This window comes from Nicotiana tomentosiformis, chromosome 6 (genome assembly GCF_000390325.3).
Source record: "Nicotiana tomentosiformis chromosome 6, ASM39032v3, whole genome shotgun sequence".
Lineage (NCBI taxonomy): Eukaryota > Viridiplantae > Streptophyta > Magnoliopsida > Solanales > Solanaceae > Nicotiana > Nicotiana tomentosiformis.
In genome coordinates this window covers 135,422,732-135,439,762 of record NC_090817.1, presented here as the reverse complement: position 1 = coordinate 135,439,762, position 17,031 = coordinate 135,422,732, and the positions used below count along the sequence as shown (strand labels likewise).

The window sequence follows — 17,031 nt, the reverse complement described above, 5'->3', positions numbered from 1 at the left end:
AAGTGCATCAAGAACAAAGTGCAACACTACTACGGACCAATTCCATAATAAGTTTTTTGTATGTCCTTAGTTGAGTTGTATCTTTGTATTTGCTATTTATTTTAATTCTTACTTTGCTTATCTAGAAGCTTAAATTAGGAACCTCAAAAACCACAAGCCCGTAGAGCTTGTGTCGTGACTAGAGTTAGTCATGAGTTGAAGTCTTTGTAATAGGTGTATTGCAAAGTGGCTTGTAATGGGTGTTTTGCAAGTTAGTGAGGGATTAAGAGTTTAATTCCTAGGTTGCAATAGGTTGTAATCTAAAGATTGCTCAGTAGTGAAGTTGAAATCCTACCAGTATAGGTCGTGATTTTTTATCCCCTTGAGTAGGGATTTTTCCACGTAAAAATCTCTCATGTCATTTACTTACTGGTTCATTAGCTATTTCCGTGGGAACTGGTATAGGACCAGGTCTCTATACAGTTTGGTGGACTCATACATTCTATCAATTGTCATCAGAGAAGGTTCTTTCTAAAAGGTTAACACCTAGAGAGGATTCTCACCATGGCTGCTCCACCAAACTTCGAGGAAGGACAATCAACTTACAGGCCCCCAAGATTCAATGGCAAATACTATGGGTGGTGGAAGACTCGAATGCATGACTTTATAATGGCAGAAGACTCCGAGTTATGGGATGTTATTTTTGATGGTCCATATGTCCAAACAAAGAAGGTAGGAGAACCTGTTGTAATGGTGCCGAAAACCAGGAAGGAGTACAATGACGCTGATAGGAAAGCTGCAGAGAAGAACTTTCGCGCCAAAAAGATTTTGGTGTGTGGTATAGGATCTGGTGAATATAACAGGATTTCAGCATGTCAGTCTGCCAAGGAGATATGGGAAGCTTTACGAACGACACATGAAGGAACTACTCAAGTAAAGCAGTCCAAGATCGATATGCTCACCAGTGAGTATGAGCTCTTTAGAATGAAGGATGATGAATTCATTCAAGAGATGCATACTCGATTCACTTCCATTATAAATGAGCTACACTCTCTTGGAGAAATCATTCCTAGGAACAAGCTGGTGAGGAAAGTTCTTAGCGTTTTACCCAGCTCCTGGGAAAGTAAGGTAAATGTTATCACTGAAGCCAAGGATTTGCAGACATTGACTATGGACGAGCTAGTTGGGAATCTGAAAACCTATGAGATGAAGAGAATGAAGGACAGTGAAAGAAGAGAACCAAAGAAGGAGAAGAACCTGGTACTCAAAGCTGAAAACAATGATTCGAGTGAGTAGGATAGTGACATGGCATACCTTACCAGAAGGTTTCAGAAAATGGTTCGAAGAAATGGAGGTATACCAAAGAGAGGCAGTTCCAGCAAACCAAAGAATTATGACCTCTGTCATAAGTGTGGAAAGCCAGGGCATTTCGTCAAGGACTTTCCTCTTCTGAAGCAAGAGCATTTCAAGCACAACTCTGATAAAGCAGCCAAGAGGAACCCTGTTCCTGACAAATGTTGTGAAGCAAGCTCTTGCAGCATGGGGAGACTCCTCCAGTAAATCAGAAGAAGAAAATGATGCAGGTGATAGTTCCATGATGGCAGTTGAAAATGAAGCAAATGAATATGACTCAATATTTGCTTTGATGGCTCAGTCAGATGATGATGAAGATGATGACAATGATGAGGTAAACTTTAGGGATGTTCAGAGGAATCTGAAATCCTACTCTCCCAAGAAACTCATGTCATTAGCTAATGTCTTGATTGATTCATATCATAGTCTTGTGAGTGATAAGGATGCCTTGACCATAGAGTTAGGAGATGCTGAGAAGACTAGAGATGACTTGGTGGTTTGTGTAGTTGACATGAAGGAAATTATAGAAAATCTGAAAAATGAGAAGGGGGTTCTAATAGAAAAAATTGCTAGTGTAGAACATGAAAGAGATGATTTAATGGTAGTTGTAGTTGACTTGAAAGAAACCACAGAGAACTTTAGTAAAGAAAAGAATGCCTTAGTGAAGAAAGTTGCCATTACTGAGCAAGAAAGAGATGATCTCTTAGTGGTAATCGTAGACCTAGAGGAAACAATTGAGGGACTTAAAGCAGAATGTAGGCCTGGAAATTATGAGAAAGGGAAGGAAGTAGCTAGTGAGGCACATATTAAACTTGAAAATGAGCTGAATAATGTGAAAACTAGTCTGTGTGCTGAGCTTGAGAAAAATAAGCAGCTTCAAGTAGAATTGGAGAAAGTAAAAAATGATCTTGAGAAATCTCTTAAGTGGACCTGGTCCTCATATGCTATTACTGCCATGTACTTTAATAATGGTGGAAACACGCAGTGAATAGGGTTCCAAAGGGAGAAAGTTCCCTATAACCCTCATAGCAAGTACGTCATTATACCTGATAACTGGCTTTGTACCCACTGTAGGAACAATGGGCATTTCAAAGATAATTGCCAAGCCAGAGTCCAGTCTGTTTAGAAAAACAAAGTTTTTGCTGAAAAAGTAACTACTGGAAGAGGACCAGGTGCCACTCACAAAAAACGCATGTTGCCTGCATGAACTAGAAGAGCTCTCAATCATCCCTTTTCTCATTACAAGGGACCCAAACTTGTTTGGGTTCCTAAATCTAACCCTTGATTTATCTGTGCAGGGAACAGTGAAAGGAAGGAGTCAACAATGGATTATGGACAGTGGATGCTCTAAGCATATGACTGGGAATACCATGGACTTCCTTTCACTAAAAGCCCTGCAAGGAGGGAATGTATCCTTTGGAAATGGGAAAAAGGGGTACATTCTTGGTGTTGGAAAAGTTGGAAAGTCTCTCTCACACTCAATTGAGAACGTGTACTATGTAAATGGTCTGAAGTATAGTCTCTTGAGTGTTTCTCAAATCTTTGATAAAGGAAACAAGGTGGAGTTCTTGTCAAAGGTGTGCACAGTTACTAAACTGGTAACTGGTGAAGTGGTACTAGTGGCCAAAAGATACAAGAACATCTACGTTGCTGATTTCAAGTCCCTATAAAGTGGTGATATGAGTTGCTTGAAAGCAGTTGATGATGATGCAGAGTTATGGCACAGAAGGCTGGGACATGCAAACTTCTCTCTTCTGAACAAGCTGATACAGAAGGACCTGGTTCTTGGATTGCCAAATTCAAAATTCATGTAGCACAGAGTGTGTGATGCATGTGCTAGAGAAAAGCATGTGAAATCCTCATTCAAGCCAAAGAAGGATGTCAACACATCAAAGCCACTTGAAGTCCTTCATATGTATCTATGTGGTCCTATGAGAGTGCCAAGCAGAGGAAGAAAAAGATATATTTTTGTGATAGTAGATGACTACTCAAGATTCACTTGGACACTGTTTCTCAGAACCAAGGATGAGACCTTCGAAGTGTTTGTAGCCTTTGTCAAGAAAATCCAAGTGAATATGGAATCAAAAGTGGCTTGCATCAGATCCGATCATGAAACAGAATTTGACAATGCCAAGTTTGATGAATTCTGCAGTGAAAATGACATCACCCACAACTTCTCAGCTCCAAGAACTCCACAGCAAAATGGAGTTGTAGAAAGGAAGAACAGAACCCTTGAAGATAAGGCTAGAACAATGTTTATTGATAGTGGAATAGCCAAAAACTTCTGGGCTGAAGCCATAAATACAGCCTGATACTTGGTGAACAGGTGCATGATCAGATCCTTCCTGAACAAAACTCCTTATAAACTGCTAAATGGAAGGAAGCCCAAGCTGACTCACCTAAGAACGTTTGGGTGCAAATGCTATGTTCTCAACAATGGAAAGGATCAGCTTGGAAAATTTGACGCCAAAAGTGATGAAGGAATTTTTCTTGGGTATTTCTCTTAAAGCAAAGCTTACAAGGTTTACAATAAAAGGACTCAATGTGTGAAAGAAAGTGTTCATGTAATCTTCAACAAAACACTTCCATCTGGTGAGAAGAGCAACAAGGATGATCAAGACAGTGAGCCACTGCTGGTTCTAGGAGAGATCATCGAATGGCAAATGGAAAGGCAGATATGATGAGTCAAATGAAGGAGGCAAATGAAGACAATGCAACCTCTTCCTCTCCAACTCAAGAGGAACCTGGTACACACATCACAACCACTGAAGTTGAAAAAAGAGTAGCTGATGCAGTTCAAAGTACCCCACAGGCAGCAGAAAGAGGAATTCAAGGAAACCATTCAGGATTACCTAGTTCCTCCACTAATGAGATTCAGGTTCCAAATTGGAAACATAAAAGCTCTCATCCTTTCGATAATATAATAACCCCCTTGATTCTGGAGTCCAAACTAGATCAAAAGCCAGAAATTCACTTGCCTTTTCAGCCTTCCTCTCCCAAATAGAACCCAAAAATATTAAGGAAGCCTTGAATGATGCAGACTGGATCACAGCTATGCAGGAGGATCTGCATCAATTTGAAAGGAACAAAGTATGACACCTGGTACCTAGACCCTCAGATAGAACCATCATAGGAACCAGGTAGGTATTCAGGAACAAGCTTGATGAGCATAGAAACATTACAAGGAACAAGGCAAGGCTGGTTGTCCAAGGTTACAATCAGGAGGAAGGGATTGATTATGATGAGACTTTCGCTCCAGTTGCTCGCATGAAAGCCGTCATAATTCTCATTGCCTTTGCATCACATATGGAATTCACCTTGTTCCAAATGGATGTCAAAAGTGCACTTCTGAATGGTTTTCTAAAGGAAGAAGTCTATGTTAAGCAACCTCCAGGTTTTGAATGTCATAAACATCCTGAATATGTGTTCAAATTGGACAAGACATTGTATGGTTTGAAGCAGGCTCCTCGAGCTTGGTATGAAAGGTTGTCAAAGTTTCTCTTAGAAAATGGCTTTACAATAGGAAAAATTGACAACACTCTATTTCTGAAGAAACGAGGAAGGAACCTGCTCATTGTTTAGGTATATATTGATGATAATATCTTTGGGGCAACAACTTACTCACTTTATGAGGAATTTGCAAAACTGATGGGAAGTGAGTTTGAGATGAGCATGATGGGGGAGCTGAACATTTTCTCGGGTCTTCAAGTGAAGAAGTCCACGAAGGGAACTTGTATTAGTCAGCAGAAATATATCAAGGAGATTTTGAAGAGGTTTGTTATGGAAGCACCAAAGGTGATTGACACCCTCATTGCCACTCCCGCTAAGCTAGACATGGATGAATCTGGCTCTCCTGTAAATCAAACAATGTATCAAGGCATTATTGGATCACTCCTCTACCTCACTGCCAGTAGGCCAGATATTGTATTCAGTGTGGGTTTATATGCAAAGTTTCAATAAAATCCCAAGGAATCTCATCTAAAAACTGCTAGAAGGATTCTGAGATATCTTAAGGGAACACAAGACCTGGTTTTGTATTACCCTTCAGGTGACAACTTTAATCTTGTTGGTTATGCTGACGCTGACTATGCAGGTTACAATGTGGACAGGAAGAGCACATCTGGAATGGATCATTTCCTAGGATCCTGTCTGATTTCATGAGGTACAAGGAAGCAAAATTCAGTAGCTCTCTCAACAGCTGAAGCAGAATATGTTGTTGCAGCATCCTGTTATGCTCAGCTCTTGTGGATCAAACAACAGTTGAAGGATTTTGGGGTATACACTGACTGTGTACCTCTGTTATGTGACAACACCAGTGCACTCAATATGGCAAAGAACCCGGTCCAACACAAGAGAACCAAGCACATTGATGTGAGCCATCATTTTCTCAGAGACAACGTGGAGACGGGGCTTATTTGCATGAAGTTCTGTAGTACAGAAGACCAAATTGCAGACATCTTCACCAAAGCTCTAAGCAGGGAACATTTTGAAAGAAATAGGATGGCACTGGGGTTAATCAAGCCAAATTGAGAACCTGATTCCCTTCCCTATGGCTATGAAAATTACATTCATGTAAATCTAGCTAAAGTGTTTTCTAGCCAAGCTTAACTCACTTTTATACCGTTGCAGGTAGACATGCATGATGATTATAGAAGCTGAAGGAACAATGCATGAACAACAAAAGAGAGTTGAAAATCTTTTTAAAAAGACCCGTCAGGAACCTAGTTCTTGTACCACGGGTTAGTAGTCTTATGTTTTTCTCATGCGTATCTCAAAAGAAACAAAATTAACTGACACGTCATCTACCTTTTCAGACCTTGTATATCACAGCTTTTCTTTCAAATCTTTTCATTTTCTTCTGCAACGGTGCATCATCCCATAAACCTACCGTCGTTTTAGAACCCGTTTCTATCTTCCCTCATAATTATCCTTTCCATCCTTAAAACCCCTTCATTCCTAACCTTGAGCGATCATCCCTCTCTCTCTCCATCCTTCCAGAATATTCAATCCAACTATCTACCATGGCTGAAGAGCAAGCTACCCTACCCACCTTGGAAGGTAACATCTTCGACTCATCTACCATCTTCAAAACACCACCAAAAATTCCCTCTTCCATCATTATTGACACCGATATATCCAAACCCGATTCCCTTTCACCTCTTATCTCTCTCGCCACTCCATCTGACCCTATTACTTTGTTAAGTGTTGAGGAATCCGAAGCCTCAAAAGTCGACACTATTTTTTCTTCGTTGCCTGATACTCTAAAAAACCAGAACAAGGATGAAAAAGAGGGTGAAACTCAACAAGAAAAAGGGGTTTTGAGGAAAATATTGATCAGTACATAAGTTCTCCAGTCTTGGACACTGTTGCTCCCATGGAGTCTCAGGAAAAGGAGGCCGCTGAAAACATATTGGCCATTGATGCTGAGGGACTGGTGAATGAAGAACCTTCTACCATGCCTGAGTCTCAGGGGGAAGGGACTCCGCTCTTAGGAGAAAAAGGAACAATGGTGCTCTTTGAACCACCTGCACCTGAAGAAGCTACTGGGAACCCTACTGATAAACCTGATCCCCTCCCTGAGGAAACAGGTCAGGAATCATCTTCCTAGGTCAGCTTTGACCCTGCTCCTTCTCCTCACTTTGACGTTGAGCCGTTGGAGTCTATCCCTCCTGTTGTGAGACCTAGTGATGAGGATGATCAGGATGATATGGTTATCATTGCTCGCTTCAAGATTAGAAAGCCCATGGTCACTCCTGAGCCCCCTTCTAAGCGACCTACCACAAGGTTGCAAAAGAAGGATGCTTTTGACTCTGCCCTGAAGAAAAGCAGAAAGAGTAGCAAGAAGAAGAAGAAGAGGCTGATGAAGGAAGGGGAAATTATGTGTGACAAAAATATTCCAATAATATAGGTGGATGAGGATGCTCAGGAGGAACCAAGTTCCCTAGTTGAGAGATCTCAGAAAAAGAAACAATCTGTTGAGAGTGCTTCAAAGGAAGTTGTTGAAAAACCAAGTAAAAAGTGTGTGAAAGGTAGTGTCAAGTCTAAGCAAGTTGTGGAGGAAGAATCTGTGTCTGATGATGATATTCTGGTAAAATCAAGTGGTAAGGGCAAGTCCATTGGCAGGTCTGGCAAAAGGAAGTTGGAAACTGTTGGGGAACCCGGTTCTGCAAAAAGGTGAAAAGTGTAAGTGTACTAGGGCAAGAAAGGTTGAGACATCAAAAGGTACTGTGGGGTCGCACTTTTGACCCAGAGATTTCTAAAATAGCGGGTATGAGACAAATTCTTGAGATGGTGGAATTTCAGCAGTGGGGCTATCTGTTCAAAGATTATGTAGCCAAAGTATATAAGGATGAGGTATCAACTATTATTTGAGTTGGTTAACAAGGTTCTACTCCCTCGTGTTGAAAGAAGGTCCATTACTTCCATGTATGATCTATACTTAACGGAAGCACTAGATGAGTTCCGTTCTATCACCTTGCATGCCATTATGATTGAACATATATAAAAAGCGGCAGCTTTCAAAGATGGGAACCATGGACTTCCGTATGGCTTTCTTCTCACGCGTGTCTTCAAGTTCTTTGATGTACCTTTAGGAAATCCCAAGATGGGGACCAGGAAACAAACCTTCTCGAAAACTACACTGGAGGATTGTGATTGTATTTAAAAGGTTATAGAATGGGAAGCATTTCGACGATCTCACAGCTAATCAACGCCCATAATAGTGCAACAGAGGAGATCAGAAAGCTGAAGTCACGGAACGCCATTCTTGAGACTTAGCTTAGTCAGGCTATAGCAGCACCAGGACCCTCCATTTCATTAAGTGAAGAAGTTGCTCGCCTGTCTAAGGAAAATGCTGAGCTCAGGCAACAGGTGGAGAACCTGAGAGAGAAACTGCTCGCAGAGCAAATGTCCGCAAATGCTCGGATTGACCTTGTTCTCAACACTCTTGTAGCCTCCTCCAAGCCTTCCTCCTCTAGTGCCCTCTAATAAAATCTTCCAGTGACCAGCGTCAAGTTTCTATCTTTTGTTTTGATGACTTGTGGTAGTTGTTTTTGTCTTTTTGTGATGTGGATGGATTTCACCTGTACTGCTCCCGCTTTCAACAGTACAAACTTGCCTTTGCTGTAATGGCAAAGGCTTATGTTTTATAAAAATCAATGAAGACTCTATTTTATTGTTAAATGCTTGTCTTTTTCTGCTTTTTTTTTCTATCATGTTGTTTGCACACATGTGGCACGAGTTAGCTAGGCTAGACTTCTTTATGTTGATTGCTTGCTTGTGTATTTTTAATGATGCCAAAAGGGGGAAGATAAATTGAAGCAGGGGGATATAATTAAGGGGGAAGCATAAGCAGGGGGATCTGAATAAGAGGGAAGCATAGAGTCCGGGGGAACTTGTGAAGTTCCTGGTACTTTATCTGGTTTATTGTGCTCAGCAAATAGTTGTCAATTTTTAGAGTTTGTCATCATCAAAAAGGGAGAAATTGATGGGTTTAAAGTATCTTAAAATTATGTTTTGATGATCTAACAAACTTATTGTTAAGAACCAGATAAAGGACCTGATGTACACTTGGTATATATCTCTATCAACGGACTCAAGCTAATGTGTGTTGTATGACTTCAGACAGAAAAAAATCAACTCAGGGATCTGATCCCTTTGAGTTTCCCTGACAGCAGTACGAAGTCAACTCTACAATTGGAAAGTGAATGCCTGCACTGTAAATGCTACAGTACAGAAACAGTGCAACAGTCACTTCCCATTGGGAATGGCTTTTTACCAACCAAGTGTTTACATCATCTAAGTGATGTCATTCAAAGGATATTAACAAGAAGCATTACAACAAAACATCACTTGAACACTTGTGATATTCACCAAAGCATTCAAGATCTGATTATCCAGCATTGAAGTCACAAGTGCATCAAGAACAAAGTGCAACACTACTACAGACCAGTTCCATAACAAGTCTTTTGTATGTCCTTAGTTGAGTTGTATCTTTGTATTTGTTATTTATTGTAATTCCTACTTTGCTTATCTAGAAGCTTAAATTAGGAACCTCAAAAACCACAAAACCGCAGAGCTTGTGTCGTGACTAGAGTTAGTCATGAGTTGAAGTCTTTGTAATAGGTATATTGCAAAGTTTGTAATGGGTGTATTGCAAGTTAGTGAGGGATTAAGAGTTTAATTCCTAGGTTGCAATAGGTTGTAATCTAAAGATTGTTCATTAGTGAAGTTGAAATCCTACCAGTGTAGGTCGTGATTTTTTATCCCCTTGAGTAGGGATTTTTTCACGTAAAAATCTCTCATGTCATTTACTTACTAGTTCATTAGCTATTTCTGTGGGAACTGGTATAGGACCAGGTCTCTATACAGTTTGGTGGACTCATACATTCTATCAGCTAGTGTTCAGATATAGATTTGATTGAAACTTAAAAAAGAATTTTTGAAGAAAAGATGAAAAATAATTTTTGGAAGTTCAAATTATTTTTGGACATGCATTTTAATTGAAAAGAAGTTGAAGTTTTATAAGTAGAAAAACTTGAAAAACTAGTCTAATTTTGAAACTTGAAAATTCATCTTCAAGAACTGCCCAAAAACTTGTCACTCTTTATAACCAAATAATATTTTTAAATATTTTTTGGAAAAAAGTAAATAAAAAAAATTATGGTCAAACTAAAGCTTAAATTATTGCTTTAAGATAGCTTGTTACTAACAGCTTGTTTGGATGGTTGTTACCTATTGTATTGTATCGTATTGTTACTTTAAATATGATGTTTGTTTTGATTGTTACTTAAATTTTATTGTATCGTGTCGTTAAATTCGTCGTTACGTAATTACGAAATGTGCCACTTTATGTAACAACCGATCTGGTGTGGTTGCGTCGTTACCTTATTTTTTTCTCTCAATCTCACCCTTCATTATTATTAAATAATTTTATTTTATCATTTACCCTACCTTTTTATATACCGTATCATAATTTTTTATTTATAATATTGCAAGTTTATTCTTCATATTGCTGGTGTGGGATATCATAAAATGACGGCACACGACACAATCTATCCAAACATTGTGTTCATCAAACGATATAGTACAAGACAATATAATACGATATGATACATTATGAAACGATATGTAATAACCATCCAAACAAGTTGTAACTCTTTGATTGATAAAATAGGGGGAGAAATTTAAAAATAGTCAGATTTACAAGCGGTAATTGAAAAATAGCCACAGTTTCAAAAGTAATCGAAATTTAGCCACTTTTCATGTAAAGATAAATCTGAACGAAAATACTGTTCAAAATCCAGAAAATATTCCAGCATAATATACTGGAGTTCCAGTATAATATACCGGTCCAGCATAATATGCTGGAAGTTCATACACAAGTGCTCCAATCTCCGGTATATTATGCTGGAACTTTCCGCGTGTTGGAGTTCCAGCATAATATGCTGGAAGTTCATACACATGTGCATCAATCTCCAATATATTATGCTGGACCGGTCCGTGTTGCAGTAAAATAGTGACTATTTTTGAATGACTTTGCATATGTTGGCTATTTTTAAATTACCAGTTCGAAAACTGGCTAGCCGGTGCTATTTTTACTAAAATAGGACTAGACCCCGACGTCCCGACCTGCCGTTCTGAAGAGGCACAAGTGTACTACATAAAAAAAGTAAGATGGAAATCATGTGAGACAAATTCAAATCTCAACGAATACAAAATTCTAGACAAGTTTTTCCCATCTACGTAACATCTGACTGACAAAGTTGCCCAACTTTGATTAAGAACTAGCAAGTACTTATTGAAATAGGCAAAATACCTACAAATTGACCCGACCACCATTAATGTGAAAAAGACAACATAGAGTAGTAACTAGTCAGATTTTTAAATTGGAGAGTTTCTAGAGGCATCCCTGGACTCGGTGGTCACTGCAGCTAGAAAACTAACCAATTAATGCTTGGAATAAGGTGACCAAAATATTTTCATACTTAATAATTGTGGAGGATTTTTTCTTCCTCTGTTTTTTTTAATTCTAAAGAAAATTTCTTTTCATACGGAGAGGTGGATCTGGAGTAATTTTTCAATGCTGTTCGAGCAGCTGATAGACCACGCAAATAATGGACATATGATATGATAATCAATTCAAACAAATACATGAGCGCATCAGACTTCTTGATTTCTATTTGTAGACTCAGCTATTACCACGTACAGTAAAATTCTGAGTGCTAAAAAAGACAATACAGATTCCAACCTTCTCATCACAGTACAAAGATTTTACTCGCTAAAACTCAGTTCACGATCCAGGTAGTGATCAAGGAAAGCAGGAATTGGTCTCACATCAAGCTTGGTGTCATCCTTTAATCAAAGAAAGCATTTGATGAAAAAGCAAAATCAACTGATAATTTACTCCTAGCTGAGATTGTACTTTCTTGAGTTCAAACAGTTTGTTCTGTCAGAAGAAGATTATTGAAACACCCATCGTCAAACAGCCCACAGCCACCCATGGACTCAAACGTTCACCTGTCCACATTGAAGCATTGTACGACAACTTGTCAAATTTCATGCATGCTGGTTGAATGAATGGATTAAAAGATTAAATTTGCTATGGTAGGATGAAAAAGGACATTCACCATATTTTATTGCTTGATCTCTGTGCTATTTATCCTTTTCTCTTTAATACGCTAGTTAATGTGCTTTAGGTTATATGTAATATCATACTTTAGGTAGAAGGGGAAATTTCGAGGAGATGAGCAAAAACAATTCCACCATTTTCGTGACTTTAAATTAATTGAAGTGTTAAAAGAATCAGAGAACTCTCTAAACAAAAAGAGAACCCCCAAATAGAAGAATAAACAAGTTAGAGCAAACGGAAGAAGAACCACCATGAAGATATAGGAATACAAGTGACATGCAATCACACAAGCAGATGAAGCTTCTAGTTACATTAAAAATGGGGTAAGAGGGGGAAAAAAGGATCATATGTTACAAAATATTATGGATTGGTCAAGCAAGAGAGAGCTACAAGAATAACTTCCTTTCAAGATGATGCACTTATGATATAACAATAATGCTTAACCAGGATTGTGTTATTCGTATTTATTAAAAGTATGATGCCCCTATTTAAATTGTGTGTCCTCATATCGGCAGTGCTTCAGTAATTCATCAACATCCTATTGTATGGTTCGATTTCATAGGATGCATGCCAGTAATCGTTTAAGAGAGATGCGGGCATTATTTTTAACAACCAGCAAAACAGTTTGGAATTCTGTTAAAAAAAAGAAGAGGAAACTAGTCCAGAAAATTCTTCAAAGAAGTACATCAGCGAGGTAGGAGATAACTTACCTATTCTAGCAGCCTTCCAAAAGAAACCTCGAAACCTGCCACGTTTACCATCTAGTAAGTATGTAAAAGAAATATAGTATAAAGCAATAAGCTACAACATTAAGGGGGAGATACATGGAGAACATATTACAGAACTTTTGTTAGCTTCGAAACCTGAATTTTTTTTAGATAGGCAGTCGAAGCCTGAGATGTCCTCAGCTAAAATTACATGTTTAAGTCCATTAAAAGCCAAGTAAAACGAGTAGATCCAATTAAAAGTGCCCATGTAATCTTTTTCTCCCCCAACTAGCATCATGTTCAACCTCAATGAGATCATTTTGGATCAGAGTTTCCCATATTTTGTCCTAACAAAGATATTTTCGAGTGAAAGAACATCCACACATGCAGGTTTAACCACCAACTTCCCCAGAGCAATAGAACTACATCGGGAACCCTTAAATCCTCATAGTCGCGTAGTACATAAGGTGGGTCACATGGCTCGTCATTGTGGATATACATAGCTCAGGAGGAGGATAATTGCACGAAACAGATTGTAAATGCCTAATTTTGGCTCTTTTCTTTTCTTCTTTTATGTTTGTTATGTGTGTATGTGTAGGTGTGACACAGATCATCATTCTTGAGCCCCTCAGGTACATGACCATTCTAAAACCTTCAATTTGTGGGGTTAAACCTTATGAAAGACAGAATATGAAGAGGGATATGTTGCAGGAGAGTTCTGAAAAGAAGGAATGTGCCTCTCTCCTGAACCCTCCTTCTTATGAGCTATTTCCTCTAACCCGTCTGTGAAGCCCCTACCAACCCCCCCCCCCCCCCCAAAAAAAAATGATGGATGGGGGCAATGAAGAAGGAGCAAGAAAGAAGGGAGAAGGTTCCGACCACAGGGAGGGTGTGTAGAGGGCTAATATGTGTCTTTAGCAGCAAATGGAACCCATCCAACGACAAAATTTACCATGTTGCAGGCTTACATGGTACCCAGTAAAAGAGAAGGCTTACCTGCTGCCTTATAAGTGAGACCATACATGAAATGCCGACCATGACAGAATAATAGAAATACAGAGTGCATTCAGAAAATGCACCAGCAAAAGACATTCTCAAACCAGGCATCCACATAATAAAGGAATAAAAGAAGCATTTTTTTACCCTTTACCACAAGAGGAAATAAAGAAGAAACTGATATAGGAACTATTAAGGCTCAGCATAGGTAACACTGACATGACACTAAGGCCAAATTCCTATCCCCCAGCTATAGAGAGCTACTTATACTTTCTTATAAGTTATTATATTTATATACTCATGGAGAAGACTTACCCAGTTCTCTGTTCAAGAAGTGCAGGAAAATGCATCTTCACATAAGTGCATGTACAAATCCCTAGCAGCACTACCGTCAGAAAGGAGTGGAAATTGAAGAGTGCCGACTGAAAATCCCAGCAGAAAAAATAAATGAGTATCGTACTTGTAAATTCAAGCAGTATTGATAATAATCGTAAACAAACTTACCATATTTAAATTTTTCCTCTCTTAATCAGTGTTGCCTTCCGCCAAGTCTACAAAGTAAAGAAGCATCTGTTAACTCCACTCGCAGAATGTCAAAAGATTTGATGCAATAAAAGGTTTGTGGTGCCTCCTCTTCGTCTTTTGATCAAGTGATGAAACGAAATAACAATTAATGGATGACCAAGAGCACCTTTGTCATTATAAACCAGATCAAATGAGAAATGCATACTCCAACATCAAATTGATACTAGATTCACTAAATAAGTAAACCCTACAAAATAAACAAAATCATAGAAACACAGCCACTAACATTTCACGAGCTATGCTTTTGCTATTAACAAAAATCGGAATCTCTACATTAAACTTTCTGCACTTGGGGGGGGGGGGGGGGGATCATTTTTGCTCTTTTTTTCTGACAGTCTCTACTCAAGGAACTTAATAGGGAAATCTAGTCAGAAATATTTAGACCCTGAAAGAAAAGCAAATAATAGTCAAAAAGACACTTCAATGTAAAACTTACAACTGTCAGTCAGGAAATTAAATCTCTATTCGCGCTCAAATATGATGTAGCCTGTAGTTATATTACAACTTACAACCGTATTTATATTGCCCCTTTCAGTCAGACAGTTACGGCATTTGTTTAACTCCTTCACTTATCAGGAAAAGAAACATTTCGAACTCCGTGATGTGTGATGCTGAAGAATCAAGGTTCTAGAGTCTCCTCTCCCCTTCTTCTCTGCCTTTTTAACGATATCCTGTTGCAGTTGCCACTGAATCTTCAACTCTAACGATTCTAACCAGCTACTTCTATACAGCAAAATTCAACCAGCCTTTCTCCTATAACCTGCCTGCTTAAATACCTCAACAACAACAACAACCCAGTATAATCCCACTAGTGGGGTCTGAGGAGGGTAGTGTGTACGCAGACCTTACCCCTACCCTGGGATAGAGAGGCTGTTTCCGATAGACCCTCGGTTGCCTCCCTCCAAGAACTCCCCACCTTGCTCTTGGGGTGACTCGAACTCACAACCTCTTGGTTGGAAGTGGAGGGTGCTTACCACTATAGCAACCCAATCTTGCTTAAATACCTCAACTTTGGCTTATATATAACCCATATTAACCACAAAATTTTACTGGTGAACACATAAGAAATCATTTACTATTCCAATCTCTAGATGTCCCAGTACCTGCCTTCTGCAACATCTATCATTGCAATGCTCTATGATTTGTGGAAAAATCTAATCTATGTTATATCATGAAACTATGCATAGCATATAAGCTCCTCTGACCACACAGCAATCAAATTTCCAAGTTGCGAGTGAAGCCACATTGCTAAAATTTCATTGAACTTGAATCATATATTATCGTCTTGATCGACAGTATCCTAGCTAGAAAAGCTTCCAAGTTCAACACTTGTGCTTTGATAGGTAACATTAACTTCCAGTACTACATTGTTTTGTTTCATAACTTAAAAGACAAAAGAGGACATAGAACTTGATATCATACAGAAATTAATATTAAGCAGCAAAAACAACAAGAAAGTGGATCATGAACAAACAAACTCTATCAAATCCCAACATGAAGAACAGTTACCAAAAGTTCCGAATACTTAGATCAACCAAACTAACTGAAGATGTACCAATTTTGACTATATTCAGGTCAGAAATTACATTTTAGGATTCTAAATATTGAAAATTTGAACTCATGAATTAATCTTTTGTATTGCAATGGATATCAGGCAGAGCATTAGACTATTATTCATCAGTTCATCAAGCAAAAACAGAAGGAATTAGAATAGGAGACTGCATCACACATAGCAATTTTTCTTTTAAGCAATAACATTTTGGTATCTTTTAAAAGCAGACAGCAAGCTGACTAAAATGCTACTCTAAGTACACATTTCTAACTCGGGTTGGTAATTGGGTAGTTTTTTGCTGCGTTGTAAAGGTGAAAAGGAATTGAAGAAAAGTTTAAAACCTTAAAACAAACGCAGGAAAGGGGGGCGTGCGTTACCTAAAATCAAGAGCCCAAGAGCGTAATTGAGGGAGATTTTAGAACATTTCCTGATCTCCAGATCCAAAGCGCTTGTCTCCGACCTCGGAGAAAATAGCAAGTTGGGCGTAAATTCAAGCTAAATCACCTCTCTATAATCAGAAAGATGATAGGTAAGAGTCTTGGAAATCGGGAGGCTGGTGGGATAGAACTTGGAAGAAGATTAATGAGATATGAAAACCTTGATCTGCAATGTGAAAACCTTGTCTTTTACCTTCTTTGGACAAAAGAAACAAAAACAAAAAGGGAAAATAAAAACGAATCAAATAAAGAAGTAGTAGTAAAAATTTATTGCAAATGAAGCATTTACGTTCGAATTGTTTTTTTTAGCTAAATCAAATTATTTTATTAAATTATATTCGATGGTTATGTAAAATCATATCTATCATTATTAAGTGAGATTATGGGTGTGTTTGGTACGAAAAATATTTTTTAATTATTTTATATTTGGTTGACTTAAATATTTTGAAAAATATTTTGAACTCATTTTTCTCTAATTGGCGAAAAATATTTTCCCTTCCAAAATTCTTTTTCAATTTTCTCTACCCTATTCCCCATCCAACCAACCCACCCCAAACTACTCTACCCACCCACCCACCCAACCTCACTCACCACCCGCCCTAAATAGAACTATAGTTAAGAATACTTTCTTTTCATGTTGCAGATAGGGTACTTTTTTTTTATTTCAACAAGATGAGTATATATTTTTCATGATGTAGTAAAAGTATTTTGTTTCATTTCAACAAAATGAGTACTTTTTTTCATGATTTAGAAAAAATATTTTCTTTCATTTTAACAAAACGAGTTTTTTTT

At 38.3% G+C, this 17,031-nt stretch overlaps 2 protein-coding genes across 3 annotated transcripts; one reads left to right on the top strand and one right to left on the bottom strand.

The window, feature by feature from the left end:
• Positions 1-543: 543 nt before the first annotated feature.
• Positions 544-1,275, top strand: LOC138894814 (uncharacterized). Its single transcript, XM_070179544.1, has one exon. It carries the CDS (start codon positions 544-546, stop codon positions 1,273-1,275), a length of 732 nt encoding a protein of 243 aa, XP_070035645.1.
• A 10,159-nt stretch (positions 1,276-11,434) lies between these two features.
• LOC104119289 (uncharacterized) lies at positions 11,435-16,458 on the bottom strand. Of its 2 annotated transcripts, none has more exons than XM_070177854.1 (5): positions 16,180-16,458; positions 14,170-14,356; positions 13,981-14,087; positions 12,673-12,707; positions 11,435-11,850 (listed from the first exon to the last, which is right to left on the bottom strand). In XM_070177854.1, the coding sequence occupies exons 2-5, from the start codon at positions 14,170-14,172 to the stop codon at positions 11,783-11,785; spliced, it is 213 nt and encodes a 70-aa protein (XP_070033955.1). In that variant the 5' UTR covers positions 14,173-14,356; positions 16,180-16,458; the 3' UTR covers positions 11,435-11,782. The 2 variants fall into 2 exon arrangements, with proteins under 2 accessions (XP_070033955.1, XP_070033954.1); XM_070177853.1 differs by having other exon boundaries at positions 14,170-14,216; positions 16,180-16,456.
• Between the last annotated feature and the right edge of the window lie 573 nt (positions 16,459-17,031).